Below are 19,180 nucleotides of genomic sequence, written 5' to 3'. Positions count from 1 at the left end.
TCAGCTGTAAAATTGATGACAATCTACAAAATCTGAGCAATTAAAACAAAGTATAGATTTTCCACATAATATAGGAAAAAATAGTTTATTAAACAGCTGAAGGGGCTAATAACTAATAATGTGTTGCTTAATGGTAAAATATGACTACAGAACTTGAAGACGCAACACAGTTAACATCTACCCCCCCACCCACAAGTCAGTGCAACGGTTGTGATTATTTACACAATAATTTACATTGAGTCAAAATCATGTAAGCTGTTATACATTCTATATAAAACAAAAGCCTTCAAGTCTTGCCAGAGAAGTGCAATGCTCCTGTGCCTCTGTAGTTAAAGATAGTGTTCATGTCTGAATAGGAAATGACAGGTAAAGACATGCCAACGCATATATCTAAACAACATACAGCAAGAGAGGCCAAATATATACTTAAGACTTGAAAGACATCCTCTGTAATAGTCTATGCATTTCATACAAGTTTTTAAAAAAATACCTTTACATAATATTTATACTGTACAGAACTAGAATTTGAACAGAATATATTACATTGCTACAATGTTCGTATAAATACTATACAGCCAGGCACATAACCAATCCACTAGGAAGGTTCACCGATTAGACAACCACCTATCTTCAGGGACAAAAGATCATAACACTAGGAACACAATACTTAAAATGCTTAAATGAGGTGTAGAAAAATCTGAATTTGAGTTACCAGAGGTCATGTTACAGAATATTAAAAGTTTTCAATGCCCCATGCACTACAATTGATATACTGGATTAATTTCTCTGGTAATGACTTTATAGGTATATTTAAAAAAAAAAGATTAACTAGTGTTCCCATTTGGATTCACTACCATGAGATTAAGTAAATATGGAAAGCTCCAAAAGAAATCATTTAAAAATCTCCAATGTAATACATTATAAGCCACTAACTGACAAATACCTATCCTTAAAAGAAATTAGAACATTTTTTGAGATGAAATACATTTGGTTGTTTATTCCTAGTTCCAGTTTTGTTGTCAGTTGTCCATCTTCTAAATTCGTTTTAATCTGGCACATCAATGCTTAGCTTGGGAGGTGGAATAACGTACTTTCCAGGACTTTGTGTAATGACCACTCCAGTCTTTTTTCGGAACATTGGTGCAATTTTGGGAGGTTCTGGAACAGGTGTTTCTTCCATTTCTTCATTATCTTCGTGATGAAGATCATAGGAAATATTTCCATATTCTCTCAAGAATGGGAAAATTTCAAGTAGAAATTGACAGAAATCTTTGCGAATTCCAAACCACCCTGGACAAATCCAAATTAATAGTTTCAGTTTTAATCAAGAAGGAAATTACACTTTAAAACCAAGTACTCATTTCATTTTTATACTAAAATCTTTTATATAAATATTGTTTATAAATAGTTAGACACTAACACATGGTGCTAGTGACTCAGTAGATAGTACCCTTCCATTAATTAATCCCACAGCATGGCATACAGAAGTATTTTACCTGCTACAGGCAAATCTTTCACATAAAACAAAGCCAACGTCCTGACTACTTGCAATTAAAGATTCCATGATATCCTTGTCAAACAGATATTAAGATTGGTGACCGGTTGCCATATTTCACCTAGATAAGTTCCAACTGAAATGAATTTAAGTACATTTGTTTGTTAAGCACATGGGGTCCATTTGGAATGACCGGGGTTATGTTACCTAACTCATACTCATAAAATAAAAGTTATACAACACACTACTAGATCTACAGCATATAGCCTTAAACACTAAGCTAATGTTGTCATCAGCTACACTGCAAATGCACTGTGGTCACAGCTACAGGTGAAGACTGACTTGTGCCCTGTAATGTTCCACCACTCTACTCTTCCAAGCACAAAGTTGAGGAGGCAATTTAGGCTCTAGACTTAAAAAACAAACAAAAAACCCCACACAGGTTTAAAAAGTTATATACAGTAAACTTCCGATAATCCGGCACCTTTGGGACCCAGGGGGTGCTGGATTATTAGATATGCCGGACTATCGGAAGGGAGGGCTATGAGGGGTCTGGGGTGAGGGGGGGGTACCACTCCAGACCCCTCATAGCCCCCCCTTCCGATAGTCCGGCTCTGCCCCAGGCGTCCCTGATTCAGCCACTGCTGAAACTGACCAGCAGCGGCTGAATCGGAGACGCCTGGGGCAGAGCAGCTGGAGTGCTGCCGGGTTGGTCGGGGTAACGCCGACCCTTGGCGCAGCGAGACCAACCAGGCAGCACCCCAACTGCTCTTGGGGACGCCTGGGGCAGAGCAGCTGGGGTGCTGCTGGGTTGGTCCCGCAGCGCCGCTCCTCGGCGCTACTGGATCAACCCGGTAGCACCCCAGCTGCTCTGCCTCAGGCGTCCCCCCAAGTCAGACGTTGCTGATACTGATCAGCAGCTGACTCAAGGAAGCCCCCGCTGGTCAGTTTCAGCAGCAGATGACTTGGGGATGCCTGGGGCAGAGCAGCTGGAGTGCTGCTGGGTTGATCCAGTAGCGCCGAGGAGCGGCGCTGCGGGACCAACCCAGCAGCACCCCAGCTGCTCTGCCCCAGGCGTCCCCAAGTCAGACGCTGCTGAAATTGACCAAGAGCTGACTCCAGGAAGCCTGAGGCAGAGCAGCTCTACCTCAGGCTTCCTGGAATCAGCTGCTGGTCAATTTCAGCAGCGGCTGAATCAGGACGCCTGGGGTGCTGCCGGGTTGGTCCCGCAGCCCCCAGGGGCAGCGCTAGGGGACCTACCCGGCAGCGCCCCAGCTGCTCTGCCTCCGGCTTCCCCGATTCAGCCGCTGGTCAGTTTTAGCAGCGGCTGAATAGGGGAAGCTGGGGGCAGAGCAGCTCCAATGGTCCGGCTGCGGAGCACTTCCGGGTTCCTGATGGTGCCGGATCATCAGGAGTGCCGGACCGTCAGATGCCGGACCAATGGAGTTTTACTGTAACTAGCAGAAACACAGTTAGAAGTCTGATGTTAAAGTAAACATATCAGACAAAAATCTTAGGTCTGGGGAAGAAACCTATGCTGGAGATGCTTTGATGAAACAAGTAGCTACAGACACTGAGAATATACTAGCTGAAAAGAAATTAGTCAATACTTTCATGATCAAGTCTTCACAAGGCCCTTTTTAATACATATTGGTAAAGAATATGAAGCTAAGATATTCCTTATTATAGGGCTAAATCCATTAAATATTTTCACACCACCATTATTTATATACCAACTCCTCCAAATCAATACAAGAACTCATATAGCAGCTGAATATGAAAAAATTACTTATGATCTAAGAACAAGTTTAAAAAAAGTCAGTGTATGTTGTGATTACAGAGACATAAAACAAGACAATTCAGTTTACAATAATAAATAATATAAACTCTTTCAACTATAAAAGGATCCCAAACGGTTTTTATAATATTTACACACATTGCATCGTTAAATAAAGCTACCCTTGGAGTGGAAGTCACAACTAACTGCACATTGCTATTCTGTGTTCTGGTTGAAGGAGAAAAAATATTGGCTAAGGACATCAGGACAAGCCCATCCGCTTACAATACATGCTATAGGATCTTCAGCATACATAACAGGAGGGGGGAAAAACCCTACCCTCTACACAATAAAAAATAAACCATATGAAACACAATTTACTGTGGAAGGATTAAGGACTGAACTAATTCTGTTGGACTTTGACATTGTGATTCCAAGAAGCTAAGGGGTCAAAATCAAACTTAGATGGATTACAGAAAGACACTCACAACAAGGGATACATACACAGCCTGTGACTCATAAGGAAAAACTGTCATAAGCTGCAAAGCTTCTTCTGACTATGCCCACTGTGTTAATCTCCACCTATCTAGTTCAGAGGTGGGCAATAATTTTTAATGGGGGGGCCACTCCAAGATTTTATCGAGTGGTCAAGGGCTGCATTTCTACCAAGGCGGTCTGGAGTCTGGGACAGAGGTTAGGTGCAGAAGGGAGGTTGGGGTAGGAGACTGAGTGCAGGAGGGGGTGTGGAGTCTGAGGGGGAGTTTGAGTGAAGGAAGGGACTGTGATCTTGGGCAGAGGCTTGGGGTGCAGAGTCCAGGAGGGAGTATGGGTGCAGGAGAGGATTCTGGACTGAGGGAGGGACCCTAAGAGGTGGTGCAGGGTCTGAAGGGAGTTGTGACCTGGGGGATGAGGTGCAGAGGGTTTGGGTGATGACTTAGGGCAGGGGAAGGGGATGCAGAGTCAGGGAGGGGGTATGGGTGCCAGAGGCTTCTGGCCTAGGGAAAGGGTGTAAGAGAGGGTGCAGGGTCTGGGAGGGAGTTGTGACCCAGGGGAAAGGGAGTTTGGGTGGTGGCCTGGAGCAGGTAGTTGGGGGGCGGGGGGAGAAAAGGAGGAGTGGGCTCTGGCTGGGAGGCACCAACCTAGGCAGCTTCCAGTCAACAGTCCTGCAGCAACCTGAAGGCTGCAGTTGCAAACTGCTCCACGTGGCTCTGCTCTGGCAGGTGGGGGGGGGGGGGGGGGGGGGGGGGGGGGGGCGCGCAAGCAGGCTTCATTAACTGCCCCTGCCACTAGCAAAATCTCTCAGCTGCTTTTGTTCGTAAACTGGCCAACGGGAGCTCCGATTTTGCTAAGCGGTGGGACAGAGCACAAAGCCTCCCTCCTCGTTCCCAGAACAGAGCAGCCACATTCAAAGCAGCTGCCACTGCGCTGTGCTTAAGGGTCCCAGCAAGGCAGCCATGGGCCAGATCCAGTGGCTTGGCAAGCTGGATCCAGCCTGCTGGCAGCCTCTTGCCCACCCCGGCCTAGTTTGCTTGGTGTCCACAAGTCAAACAAAAGACTGTTTCCATGTAAATACAAGCTATACCTTTTGGCCTATTGAAAGAGACCCACCCCCACAAAATTCCTCAATACCCCAAACTGAAAATGCCTCAGATACTTCTCTTTCCTATCTCTTTGGCTACTCTCTCTTTCAGGGGGGAGGCAGGGAGTACACATATAGCATCTAGAGTTTTTAATTGATCCTTTTCAAAAATAATAGCCTCAAGTCTGGATTAAATATTTGAATTCAATATGAGCTTTTCCCATCTATTACTGCAGGTTTCTAAATACTTACAATGATTTCCTCCTTTCTGTCCAAAGGTTGTTGCCATTAAAGTTATCAAGGAAAGCCAAAGCGGGACAAAAATGGGTATATATGAGAATGCATTATGTCCATCCAGTCTGTGCACTAGTAGAATCTAATGGAAAAAGTTAAGCAAATATGAGTTTGATTATAATGCACATCCCTGATTTTAAAGACTTTTATATGCTAGACCCCCCAATCCTGCAAGATACATTGCACAAAATATCCCGACTATGCAAAGTTCCACTGGTCTCAGTTCTAACAAGTTTCCAACACTTGTGTGAATGTATGAACTTTTGTTCTGAAGTAGCAAAAATTCCTACCTTAATTTTCAATGACCCCTCCCTCCCCAGCTTAATCCATGATAAGAGTTAAGATTTTATTCTAATCAAGGAATAGTATCTTCACTTTAAGGAACCCCAAAAGCAGCAACTAATGAAATATAGAACCTAACTAAGAACCACACACCAATGTGTTTTTCCTTACTTCAAATGTGAGTAATGGAACAACGATTGTCATCCAACTGATGGCCATTGTTATGTGTGTTCTCCTTTGCTCAGCAATAACATCCATTGAACGCAGGAACAGGACAGACCAAACAATGTAATAGAGTACTACCAGACACAGAAAGGACATCAAGATCCACAGAGGAACACAAACAACCTGAAAAAGAAAGAAAGTTGACTATTTTTCTCCTCTCAGGGATGAGTTACTCTGTATTAGTTTTGGTTTTTAGAAAATACACATATTGAACCTAAATAGGTGAAAGCAATTTGTAAATTTATGTTTTTAATTAAGATTATTTCTACAACAAGAAAGCTTCATAAACCATGACCATTAGTAAGTACGATATCAACTTCACTAGATAAGTTTCTTAAACCTTTGTCTAGACTGGACCTTTAACACAATTAGCTGAAGCAATTTAAAACCACTTCAAGCTAATTCAGTTTCAGTAAAATTTAATTAGATATAATAAATTGGGCAAGGGATCTTAAAATGAGTTTAGAATATAAGCAAGACTCTTGTCTCCTTTTGAATTTACTCTTGAATATGAAGCAAGAAGAGGAGACCATGACAGTCGCATGATATGAGATGCTCAAAGTGGGGCAACACAATATCTTAAGAGTCCTTCCAATTTTTTTTCCTCACATCTACTATTTTTGTATGTAATTTTTTATAAGAATGTGTCTCTGAAAGCCACTTTTGGAATTTTAAATCGCAATATATTCTTTTTACATTAACTCTTCCTTGTAACTGTATTTGAAATGGTTTGTAAAAATACTGGCTTAATCAACCAATTATTTACTAGGTACTTACAAAAGCATTCCCTATCTCATCATCCATTAACTCCCTACTTTGTCTTGTTTTCTCCAAGGCAGTTTCTTTTCTATCTAATTTCCTCAACAACTGATCAGAGATTAACTGGAGTTTGTACTATGTTTCACTCCCCCCTGCAGAATGACACAAGCAGCCTCTTATCTCTACCTGTTTCTAGAGTGAAAGCATCTGGATAAGCAAATCAAATGAAATGAGATTATGGACTTGTCAATGCCATGGCATTAACATTTTAAACAGGTTTTCTACCTAAAGGAATAAAAATGAAACAGACTATAGTAGCCAGGTTTTCAGTGGACAGAGATCTAGGCCTGTGCACAAAAATACATGCAAGCTAAACAGGAATTTTAGGCAATTAGAAACCTTTTTATATAACCCATTTCTTGGGGGGGGGGGGAGGGGAGTTTGCTCAAATGTGTATAGAAACATGCATGGAATAGCATGAACTGTGTGTGAACCTATAAATCTAGCTCAGGAGCGGGGAACCTCAAGCCCAGGGGCCAAATGTGGCCCCTGGCTTGCCTGGATTTGGCCCGAGGCTCATGGCCCCCACCAGCATTGGGGAGCTCACATTGATGCTCAAGTACCCCGTCCCCACCTTTACCTCACTGCGAGGCTGGAGCACACAAAATCTATTAGGCTGGGTCCCCATAGGACAGGCCTGCACAGCTCGGAAAATGATGAGGGCCATATTACTCCAAAGAAAACAGCTGTGGGACGCAAGTAGGGATACTCTCCCAAAAAATACCAAACACACAGCTAAAAATTTTTGTTGAGAGGAAAAACAAAAAACAAAACAAAACCAACCACAGATGAGAAACAAAACACTGCGTGTCTCCACTTGGCCCCCTGCATTTGTCTCTCCTTCACCCTGCCCCTTGGTGTCTTCCCCGGTCTCCTGACCTGTCCCCCTCCCCTCAGAACAAGCCCCTTTCCCTCCCCGACCTGGCTTCTGCCTCTTAGAATCCGGCGGTTGCTGACCGTGACGTCACACCAGCGTCCCGGCGTCTGCTGGCGTCCCGCCCTCTGGCTTGCGCCCCACCTCCTCGCACCGGAGCTGCACGCAGGCAGCCCTGCGGCGAGAATCACCACACTTCCCCCTCCCCGGTGGTGCTCCGCTCCTCCGCCCAGCTGGCGGATTGGATGGGGCAGTACAGTGAGCCCCTGAGGGCCGCATGCGGCCCTCGAGCTATGTTGTATAGGCCTGCCACAGGCTCCGGTGTGTGTGGCTCCTTCTCAGTCAGGGGCCATGTCAGTGAGGGTTTTTGCTTTTTTGCTTCTCACTTGTTTTCAGCCCCCGACTGATTTTTCTGTGGGCGGGCAGCCCTCAATCCAAAAAAGGTTCCCCACCCCTGTTCTAGCTATTGAAAGTTTGGCACTAAAGCTTTATATCTACCAATGTTTTTCAACAACAGCAAGTCTTTAACAAGGCCTGTAATAAGTTAATGCTTTCCAAGAAGTTTTAATTTCTACTTTTTTGTAGTTTAAGACGACAATCTATCTGAATAGCTCCCAAATCAAGAATTCTATTCCATTTGCTATATGTGCATGTTTTATAAGTATCTAACTATTTACCCATATTTTTTCAGAAGGATAAACTAAGAGACTGTGAAGGTAACTACTTACCATGAAGAGCTCAATATATTTTTAAAACAGTGCTCTGATGCCTTTGGGCACTGGATACCATAGGGTATTCCTTATTTGTTAAAACCCACACACTACATTTACACTAATAATTTTTTTTAAATTAAAAGTGATATCTACAATGTATTACTTCCAAATATACATAACTACTTGGTTCACTTTGTGCAATTTGGTAGCAAATAACTTACTTCACTTAAAAGCATTTTCCTTAGCTGGCCACTATATTCAATATTTGCATGAAGACGTCAACATTTAGAAACAACCTTAAAATGGAGTAAATGCAATTTACGTACAAGCCATGGCCATCTGATGATCTCGTCTAGTCTGAGTGCAATAAATATGAACTGGAGAATATTGACAGAACACAAAATTTCCAACTACAAATAAAAAACAAAGATATATTAGAACTACTTCATAATTCTATAAAGTAACACACAAACACCCAAAAAGTCTGAACGAACAACTTTATGGCTCATGATACAATTCTTTAACAAAGAACACTTATAACAACACTAGATGTTCTGACTGATCATTCAGGTTTCTTTCATCATTCATTATTTCCAATTATGTTAGTTACTGTTTCTTAAACTAGTATTTCCTTTAGTAGTTGCATTGCAAACACTGCAGCACTTAGCCAGTGCAAGATAGCCAGTGCATGACAAAGAGGATACCCATCCAGTTTCACACTCCTGCATTTAATGCAAAGAGACAGTATGAATAGTGAAAGTACATTACATTTTTAGAAGCTACTGTAGGATATGTTAAGTCTTTAGTGGAACTATTTTCTCATGTAGCCATATAGGTTAAGTACTAGTTTCATTTAACAAAAAAAGAAAGCCACTGTGCTTTCAGTGTTCCATTAATGTCTACTTCAGGCCTCAGGAAAAAAGTAAAAATCGTACTTTAAAACTAACCTAAATTGAAAACATGACACCTTTCTTGCTTAATTCATAAAGGATCAATTAATGAAGCGTCATCTGCCTTGGCAGAATTCCATTTCCCAAAGTTTCTGGGACAATCCCAAAGAGGTAGAATTTGGTTAAGGGATAAGAGATAAAATGGTAACTGAAACCAGCATGTTTAAATTAAATACATCTTCTGTTTTAAATGACAATGTTTAAGAGGATTTTGAGATATAAATATTTTTCAGAAGTCAGACAATGTGTGATACATCATACTGGCTCAGTGAACTTAGTGAGCATTTTGCATAATTATGACTTCTAAAATGTATATGTGACACTCTGAATCTTTAAATGAAGAACCAAGTCTCCACTAGCCAAGCATAGGTAACGAATTTCAAGTAACTATGTACTAGAACTCCACAACAGAGTAGAAAAATAAGTGGACACTGGGCAAAAAGAAAAATTACAGTATAGACGTCTGTAACAGGGTTTTATCATTAAGTTAATATGCACCATTTGGGCCAAATTCAGCTGAATGTTTGGAGATGCCAGAATCAAATTTAAAAGCATTCATATGTACCTCAGATTAACAGTATTTTTATAATCACTGGAGCAGAACGTACAGCAGAAAATTTCCCCAGCCCATCATGCACACACAAGGACTTTTCAAGAATTGGCCTCCTATGTCAATGCATAATCAGTTTCATAGTGAGATCGAGCAGACTGAAAATACTTCAGTTCAATAGCTGCTTCTTTTTAATGATATTCAAACAACTGCCTCAGTTACATTACATCAACCAACATAATACGTGTTTGTGCACTAGGATATGCTGAATGTTAACAGCACAAAAAAGCCTGAGCTACAGAGTGGAGAACAAAAGTAGTAAAACCCTCCAGTACGACAAGAAAAAACAAACTAAGAGGAGCATGAAAATAAAGGTGATAAAGTAGTGAAAAAAATAAATTGGGCGGTAGAATTTTCTAACATTCTCTTTAGGAGATAGCTGTGACCTTTCAGGTTGAGTGGGTTTCAATTTCTCTCCACCAATATTTATCACTTGTGCACCCATCCTCTAAATCAAGGGTATTCAAGCATCCAGTGGAAGATGACTACTCTTATGCACATTTTACTTGAAGGTACTCAAACAGAATTCTGTAAAATGAAGTTCTATTTGAAAATATTTTTAAATCTGCAGTTTAAGGGATCTAAAAATCACAGTCCACCAGTTAATGAAGAGGCAATTTCCTTTCTCCATTTTCCAAAAAATGATAAATTCAATATATCCTAACACGTTAAAAATATTCTGTTGAGCTAATAGTCAAGTCATCTAAATAGGTAAGGGATTTTTGTACGGCCCCTATGGTATCAGCCTTCTGGTAACAGTGCTGCAATAATTTCCTCAGACAATTCATTGAACTAAAAAGCTGAGTTTGTTTCGGACATGGTAGCATGCATGCCATATCTCAGTGTTATCCAGAAATGTGCTCTCATATGACTAAAGAGCTAATTACATATAGAGTGTGAACAAGCTAACCTCTTATTTCTACAAACAGCACCTCTCACTCAAAGGACTCTTCAGCCTTCACCAAGATCCTACGAATTAAGTGATTTCAGCAAACAATATTGTCTCGGAGCACTTATTACCAGCTCTAAATTTGCTTCTGAGATACTCAAAAGTTAGTCCATACTACAGAAACACTTTTGTAGTTCATTGTTCAGAGTCACCAATGGAGTGGGGCAGCAAAGAGGGAAAATTGCCTCCTTTAAAAGATTCTGGGACTATTGGCCACCACTGTTCAGCAGCAGCCAGAGTTCTTGGCCCTTTAAATCACCACTGGAGCCTCCCGGGAGGAACAGAAGGGCTGGTGAGGGAGGAGGCCCCCCACCCCCCTTCCAGAGCAGTGCTCTCTCCCTGCAAGTTGTGGCAAAGACTCTCATCAGCCCTGTCATTGTTATAACAGATTCAATAATAAAGTCAAGTTTAGAACAATCATGTTGTAATTTAATTTGTTGTCCTATACTAAGAAGTTAAGTAGAAAAGTTAACTGAGAATAGGGCTTCCCCCCCCCCCCCCCCCCCATTTCCTGGTTTCTCAATTTTGGTAAGCTACAGAATATAACAGATAAATACATGTTTTGGTAACATGCAAACAAATTCTGCTATTCAGATTCAACAATCCTAGTTCTCAGTAATCAAAAACCATGCCTCACCTCCAGAGATCTGTCATGTCGGAAGCCCCACACACAAGCTGCAACTGACACTGGAGATACAAAGAACAATGGCATGAAGACCAGAAGCCAGAAATGAGTCCCTCTTTCGATCCTGTCACATACCAGAACTTCAAACATCAGCAGTAGCAGATGGATGCCTACTGCAATTAGCATAGCTTTGAACTCCACACAAGTTTCTCCTTCTGCTCTAAAGAGGGGTAAAGAAGGAATGAAAATCTATTGGCCTTAATTCACAAAATAATATAAATTATGAAGCATCCCATCATACAATATCCCAAGACATTTTAAATATAACAGTTCAAAGTTTCTTGTATTAATTACTATCTTTTCAGTGCCATGTTCCCATGTGGCAATAATAGGCATTATTCAGATTTCACACTTCTGTACAGCTTTCTGGAAAGAAAAAAATTCTTACCAAATTTGGGCAAAAAGTAAAAATTGAACACATTTCACAAGAGGAAAATTCACCAAAAAAATCCATTTTGAGAAAACCAAAATGGATTTATTTTTGGTTTGGTCCCTGCATAGTACAGGAGCGGGACAGGTTGGCAGGACACCTGCTGGCAACCTGCTATCTGGTCTCTGTTGAAACTACTGATGGACCAGACACATCCCCAATGTTTAAACTCTGTGGAGTCAACATGGAAAATTATGCCATCTGAAAATTTTTGACTAGCTCTATCTTTCTAGAGCATATGTTTCCTACTTCTCAGATGCATCTGTTGTTAGAAAGACTGGCATCTAATTTTCAGCAAATCCAGTAGAACTTCAGAGTTAGGAACAGAATGGGCAATGCGCACCTTATCTGGAATCAGAAGTACACAACAGAGACAACAAAAAAGCAAATACAGTACAAACTTAACTGTAAACTACTAAAAAAGGGAAAGTTAAAAAATTTCACATTTGTTTCTACGCTTGTTTCGTTTAACTGAAACACAGCCTTTTTCCTCTGCACAATAAAGTTTAAGTCAATGTTCAGTTGTAAACTTTCGAAAGAACAACCATGTTTTGTTCACAGTTACAAACATCCTCTATTCCAGAGGTATTCGGAACTCTACAGTACTGCAATGACTGCTTATATTTTTGGTCTCAGTGAAAGGGGGAATTCTATATACTCCTGAACTTAAGCGGTCACATTTATATCATGGAAATAAAATAATAAATATGTCAAAAATTCTTCTTGAAGTAGACACGAAGACACTATTCATAAGTTGAGTAATATAATCTATAAGAATGTGGATTGTGTGTGCAGTTATATGAGAGAATCATTTCTTATTACACGTTTGGAAAGTGGCATCTACAAGTTACTACTATATTACCATAAAAGTTCTTAATCTTGTTTTTTCTATAGTATATTCAAAGGGAACATAGTATTAAATGCAGACATATGAACTCTTGTATGCATTCTTGTTACTGATCGTATGTATGAATTTAAAGTCTGACAATCAATTTGAAACAACATAGGACAAGCTGAAAAATAACTGCAACCTTGGCATAAAAATAATGAAATGCAAGTTTCTTCTCATACATTTTGTTCTGTTACTGGGAACATGATTATATTACACACACTCATACAGGATATTACACTATTGAGGAATGTTTGTTTCTCGTAAAAACAACTAAAATGGTTGGCAAATATCACCTAGGCCAGGGGTTCACAAGCTTTTGGAGGACCAGTAACATTCATTTGCATATTCATTAAGCAAATTTCAAATATGCAAATAAGTTGTTTCTGGTCCACCCAAAGCCCCCAGTGCCAGCTTTAGCAAAGCTTTTGATATGGTCACCCACAATATTCTTGTCAGCAAGTTAAGGGAATATGGATTGGATAAATGGACTGTAAGTTGGCTAGAAAGCTGGCTAGACAAGGGTTTCCCCAAACTTTTTACTTTAGTTGGAACGCGTTTTTTTCAGTACTATTTTTTTGCAGCCCAAAAATATAAATGCATATTAAAAAAAAAAAAAAAGAATGAAAAATGAATAAATTTTCCACTGTTTCACCCAGCTGCATCCTCCGCTCAGCTCCTGGATCCCCCCCTCCCCACTAGGCTTCTTTGCACCTTCCTCCCTGCTGGTTCCCTGCACATCCCCCCAAACCATCCCCCACAATCCAAGGGAGCGCAGCACCAGTTCCCTGCAGCCCCTCACAGCCCAGCTGAACTGCCCTTCTGTTCCCTATACCTTCCCCCATTCACCTCAGCCCAGCTGAGCCCACGCTGGTTCCCTGCATGCCTCCCCCCAGCACCGCTGAGCCCTGTTTCCCTGTGCCTCCCCGCAAGTCCTGCAGAACTGCTGAGCCCAGCTCTGATTTCCTGCCCCTCCCTCCCTCCCTCTCCTTGAGTCCAGTGCCGGGTTCCCGGCATCTCCCCCTGCAGCCCAGCCTGGTGACCCCCTAGCATGGCACCCGGGGGCAACTGCCCCCCCCCCCCCGCCTGCTCTCCCCTCGGTACACCTCTGCCAGGAGCCCAGAACAAGTGGCTGCATCCTCTGCCCAGCCTGACCCAGGGATTGGAGGATCTGGCACCGCACGGGTACTCCGGGAGCCCAGAACACCCTGGCAGCCATGCTGAGGCCTGGTATTTTTTTCCCCGCGGATCAGTACTGGGCCACGTCCCATAGTTTGGGAAATGCTGACCTAGGCCACAAACACTGCTTTTTATAGTATTAGAATCTGTTTAAAACTTCCAATGAAAATATTTTTTGCATATACTTTTTTGCGTATATCTCCAACAGCCTTTCCAGATGTAAGTATTCACTATTTAGATTAAAACGATTTATTAGTGTCCCAAACAAAGTTGAAGCCTCTGTCTTAAAAAAAAAAAAAAAAAAAAAAAATAAAAAAAATCAGTGTTCTCTTTATAAGTCAATAAGTTTTAAAAATCTCAGGTATTATTGGTAATGGGGGAAGTTCATTAAAGCTACAATTTTCCCCCTTGTTTGCATACTGTCTGAATGATCTTAGGAATCATATTTAGTGCTTTATACCTCAAACCTGAAAGTAGGTTTGTGGATGAACAGAACCTGACCCAGAGTCAAACTAAAACCAATGGGTTTCACCATACCCATGGGTAGGATTAGGTAAGTATAAGGATAAAGAGTCCATACATGCATAAAACTATGTTTCCATGTATTGCATGCTACCGTGACCAATTTTAAACAGCATCAAGCGGATTTTATTGATTTCTTATATAGTTGATTTCTTATATAGTTATTAAAAGCATAGTTAAAGATTTTGAGTCACTATGAAAAAAAATCTTTCTTCATTGAATATATCCTAATCTTACCGATACTGTGGGTTTCGTGCCCATACTCCTGTTCCTACAGAGGCACCAACAATGACCATCAGCTTCCATAGCCATATTGGAGCAAAGACAGCCCAATAGCTCCACTGAATTTTGTCATCCAAACGGAGAGATAGCAGAACAGAGAACAGCAGCAGACAGGCATAGATAAGAAATTTGCTATGAAAAAACAAAAATACAACTTAGAAGTTTACATACTTTTAGAAAACAAATTAAACTTAGTTCAGTCAGTGCCTTGTCTGTCTGCGCTGCACACAGCAATTTTGAATCAGATACAACAGAAAAAAGTTGAATTTGCTTGTTTTCTAGTTATAATATTAGTGTCTTAATAAGCAAAGTTAAAGATACAGAGATAATTTTAAAACTTAAAGTTCAGTCTGAATATCAGTTGTTTCAATTTTGAATTTTTTGAGTAGATGTGATCAATTCTGAAGTATTAAGTATTATATTCATGATCAAACATTTTTGTATACCACCTCTTTCATCTATAAATTAATCAAGGGAATACATCAAAAGCATTTTTACAAGGCATTCACACAACATATGAATGGACTTTTAAAAATACTTCCCCTCCCACAAGATAGCTCCTGATTAGAGTCTTCTAAAATACGCAACCTGGTTAAATTTCATAAGCAGTATGTTCCTGGTAAGTATGCTTTCCAATACAAATCAAGGAATAATTGTAATCCATATAGTCATTTTGGTTATTTTTAATTTTAATAAATAATCTAGAATGTCAAAAATTAACTGAAATAAAAATGAATGGGATGCTGGAGCAGCCTCTGTACACGGGGAACTCAGGGCCCCCCTACAGACGGGCTGCGGCCATCCCGCGCTAGTTCCTCTGTAGCAGTGGCAACAGCTCAGGGCGGCAGGCAGGAGCTGGTCTGCTTGGGGAGCTGATTTTTAAACCAGATCCCTCGCAGATCGGCTCCCGCCTGCCATTCCGCACTGCTGTCTCTGATACATAGGCAGCAACACGGGTTGGCAGAGGTCTCCCTGGGAGTGGGGCTGGAAGCCAGGCAAGTAATGGCTCTGTAAAAAGTTTTAAAATAGCTCTGTATCTTTAACTTTGCCTATTAAGACAATACACGTTGGACCTCCCTTGTCCAGCGTCCTCGGGAACTGAAACATCCCAAATTTGCCAGATATGTGGAGGTCCCCTCCCACTGGCCTCCCAGGATGTTCCCCTTCCCTACAGTTGGCTCCCCAACTGCCGTGGCCCCACTTCTCCCCTGCTGGATAGGGGATCCCGGGGAATGGGGCTTGCTGTCTGCCCTGCTTCTGCTGCGCTCCCCCAGAAATGGACCAGTGAGCAGCAAAAGTGGGGCAGCCAGGAAGCCCCCCTTTTGCTGCTCACTGGTCCAGCTGCTACTCCACCCAGCCAGGACTCAGGGGTCAGAGCTCCTCAGCCTTTGTAGCCCCACTTCTCTTCGGCCAGACCGGAGATCCCTGGGGACAGGGCTGGCCAGTGTTGCTGCTGCCCTGCCCGGTCGGGACTCCCCAGGGCCAGAACTCCCCAGCCACGCAGCCCCGGTTCCCCTCCACCCAACCAGGGCTCCCTAAGGATGGGGTTTGCACTCCTGGGTGCCAGAGCTCTCTGATCCAAAAACTTGCACGGTCCTGCCAAGCCATGGATGTTGCCAGACGAGAGAATCCTGGATTTCGGCAGTTCAAACTGGAATATTATAACTAGAAAACAAGTGAAGTTATTTCAGAGAGTGGCATTATGCATTAAAAAAAGAAACCAGTTGGACTTTTTTGAATCTTAAAAGTGCTAGAAAACAGTGCTCATGAAACATCTGTACCAGCAGCAAAACAGTTATGAAAAACATGGCTTTTACATACATTTGTATCCATATTGGCCTATGCTACAAAACTGTGTCAGAAAGCGAGGGCAGGTCTCAAGCATAGTTTTGGATACAGCACTTTTTATGCATTGTTTTTTATACATGGCTTTCATACAGCACTTTTATTTCAAAAAGAACCTGAAATGCCTCAGGCTTATACCGAAGGACCACTGCATTCACCACTAAAAAGCATTGTTTTTTTCAAGCACTGACTTCTAGGAGCCTGCCCCACGAGGATAGATGTTTCATTCATGCAGGGCAATGTATATTGGAATCCTATTTCTACCCTAAAGAGCTTACAGAAATCTGTTTAATGGTGAACAGCCACATTACATAACAGATTAGGTACAGTGTTTTTCACTGTGTGCTAAATGAAACAAGAGACAGAAAGAAGGTTAGAATTGGGCCTTTACACAAGCCCTCTTTTTCACTAGGTCTCCCTTCTCTGCACACTCCAGACCAGTGTTCCCTGTAAGTTGAGTGCTTGGGTGGCCTCTCAGGAAAGATTCAAATGCATCCCAGTGCATTACTAGAGCACCCATAGCCAGCAGCATGATCTGAGGAAGTGGGTCTGGCCCACGAAAGCTCATCATCTAATATCAGAGGGGTAGCCGTGTTAGTCTGAATCTGCAAAAGCGACGAGGAGTCCTGTGGCACCTTATAGACTAACTGAAGTGTAGGAGCATAAGCTTTCGTGGGCAAAGACCCACTTCACTACATGCATCTGACGAAGTGGGTCTTTGCCCACGAAAGCTTATGCTCCTACACTTCAGTTAGTCTATAAGGTGCCACAGGACTCCTCGCCGCTTTTGCATCATCGAATAAACCATCTTGTTAGTCTTTAAAGTGCTCCATAGGCCTGTATTTTGTTTCAGCTACCCCAGACTAACACGGCCTCATTTCTATCACTTCTCTACCTATGGCGCACACCCACACATACCTCATGCACGTAACATTTATTCCACATGAAGATGGAACATAAAAACATGAGAACGGCCACAGTAAGTCAGACCAAAGGGCCATCCTGCCCAGTGTCCTGTCTGCCGACAGTGGCCAATGCCAGGTGCCGCAGAGGCAGCGACCCAAACAAGTAATGCTCAAGCGATCTCTCTCCTGCCATCCCTCTCCGCCCTCTGACAAACAGAGGCTGGGGACACCATTCCTTCCCCGTCCTGGGGAACAGCCATGGGAAAAAGCAGAGGGCGCATCGCTCCTGACGGCGCCTGCTCCACGCGGCCCCTGGGCAGAGCTACACGCCGCACCCTGCATTGCCCCCCCCCCCCCCCGGCGGTCTCGCCAATGACCGCCAGGCACTAGGGGTGCGCACCTCGCCCTCCAGCGAAGCTGGAGCAGGGGCCGCGTGTTCTCGGGCTCAACCGCCCCCGCCCCATCCCCCTGGCTTGCCCAGCGCTCGCTCCGCCCCGCTCGGCGCTGCCGGGACAAGGCGGGCGAGGCTTTTCTCGGAGCCGCTTCCGGGCAGGAGGGCGCGCCGAGCCCCCCGGCAGGCGTACGGCCGCCGGAGCGGCAGCTGCCTGGGCTGCCCCCTCCACGAGCGGGCAGCGTGGCGGCCGCTCCCCAGGCGTGAGGGAAAGCAGAGCACTGGGCCGGGATGGAAGCCCCTCGGGCCCCGCCGACGGCAGCCCGGCCTCACCTCGGATTGAAATCCTGGAACAGCCCCCGCAGGTTCATGGCGCCCCCGACCGTCCGCCTCGGCCGCTCGCTACACAGGACGCATGGCGCAAGCGTCGCTCCCGGGGCCGCCGCCGCCGCAGCCCGATCGCCGACTCATCCCGCCCCTCTCAGCCACCGCCTGGGCCCGAGCGCAGGGCGCACGCGCAGCCCGTCCTTCGGCGCACGCGCAGCAAACCGTTCCGTTTCGACGGTTTGCCTCAACCGTACGGCAGACTCGCCCCGCCCCCTCCTGAGACGACTACGGCGCAGGCGCTTGGAAGGAACCGACGTCTTGCTCTGAGGGAAGGGTTCGTCTGTGCCCGCTTTCCCGCCCCTCCCTCTGAAGGGACTGTCCCGCCCCCGCGCCGTGGACCCTGCCCCTGGCGTTGCTCCAGCCGGGGGTGGGGGCGAGGCTGGCCCGGTTGGCCTGGGAACCCTTTGTCCTGACGGCTCTCGCGGTGTTTATTAAACTGTGGCACATCCCTGCGCTGCGAGAACAACAGTTCAAAATGGCCACCCTTAAAGGGGCAGGCAACTTTTTTTTTTTTCCTGAATAACTCCCTCCGCATGCGCCATGTGCCGGGGGGCCAGGCCCAGTGGTTCGTTACTTTCAAACCTCATAATTGGTTTACATTCGTGTTATGTTGTCCCAGCTGTGCGGAAGGAAAACGCCTATTAGAAACACGCTTATACTTCCTATAGGAAAGCTGAAATGTCTAGTTCTAGTTTCCTCAAAATAGGCAGCCTGGTATTGTGAACTTTGTAGAGCTTCTTGCTCTACGGCAGGGATAGGTAATGTCGAAGCAAAAACATGCTCCTCTGTGTTTAGGCAGCTAACAAACAGCTTTATTAATTAATTAATAAAGCACAGCATGAGCCAAACGTGGTCACAGCAGAGCTAGACCCAGTAAGGCTGCTAATACAATCAATCCTAGTATCTTTATACCCTTAGCTAAACAGTCTGACGTCAGGGCATCCAATTACAGAAATCCTCAATTAAATTTGGAAAAACCAAACCTTATCAACAAGATGGCGGACAGGTGCGAGGGAGTACATCTCCTGTCCCAACCAGCCTAATTAACACATACCAATAGCCCATCCTGTAGGCCTCTTCTCACGGGGTGACAGAAAG

General features: G+C 43.7%; 1 protein-coding gene across 1 annotated transcript; it reads right to left on the bottom strand.

Moving 5' to 3' along the window:
* Positions 1 to 66: 66 nt before the first annotated feature.
* On the bottom strand, positions 67 to 18,369 carry TMEM185A (transmembrane protein 185A). Its single transcript, XM_075941084.1, has 7 exons — positions 18,029 to 18,369; positions 14,510 to 14,686; positions 11,205 to 11,412; positions 8,385 to 8,468; positions 5,599 to 5,775; positions 5,104 to 5,227; positions 67 to 1,290 (listed from the first exon to the last, which is right to left on the bottom strand). Exons 1-7 carry the CDS (start codon positions 18,064 to 18,066, stop codon positions 1,046 to 1,048), a joined length of 1,053 nt encoding a protein of 350 aa, XP_075797199.1. The 5' UTR covers positions 18,067 to 18,369; the 3' UTR covers positions 67 to 1,045.
* Positions 18,370 to 19,180: the final 811 nt, after the last annotated feature.

This window comes from Pelodiscus sinensis, chromosome 13, assembly GCF_049634645.1.
Source record: "Pelodiscus sinensis isolate JC-2024 chromosome 13, ASM4963464v1, whole genome shotgun sequence".
Taxonomy (NCBI): Eukaryota; Metazoa; Chordata; order Testudines; family Trionychidae; genus Pelodiscus; species Pelodiscus sinensis.
Note: the sequence above shows the minus strand (reverse complement) of the source record. Positions and strands in the feature narration are given on the sequence as shown.

Coding starts and splice junctions, on each gene's coding strand:
- TMEM185A (XM_075941084.1), bottom strand. CDS start 18,066: ATGAACCTGCGGGGGCTGTTCCAGGATTTCAATCCGAG. Junction 14,687..18,028: donor TTCCAGGATTTCAATCCGAG/GTGAGGCCGGGC, acceptor GTTTTTTCATAG/CAAATTTCTTATCTATGCCT. Junction 8,469..11,204: donor GACATGACAGATCTCTGGAG/GTGAGGCATGGT, acceptor TTTTATTTGTAG/TTGGAAATTTTGTGTTCTGT.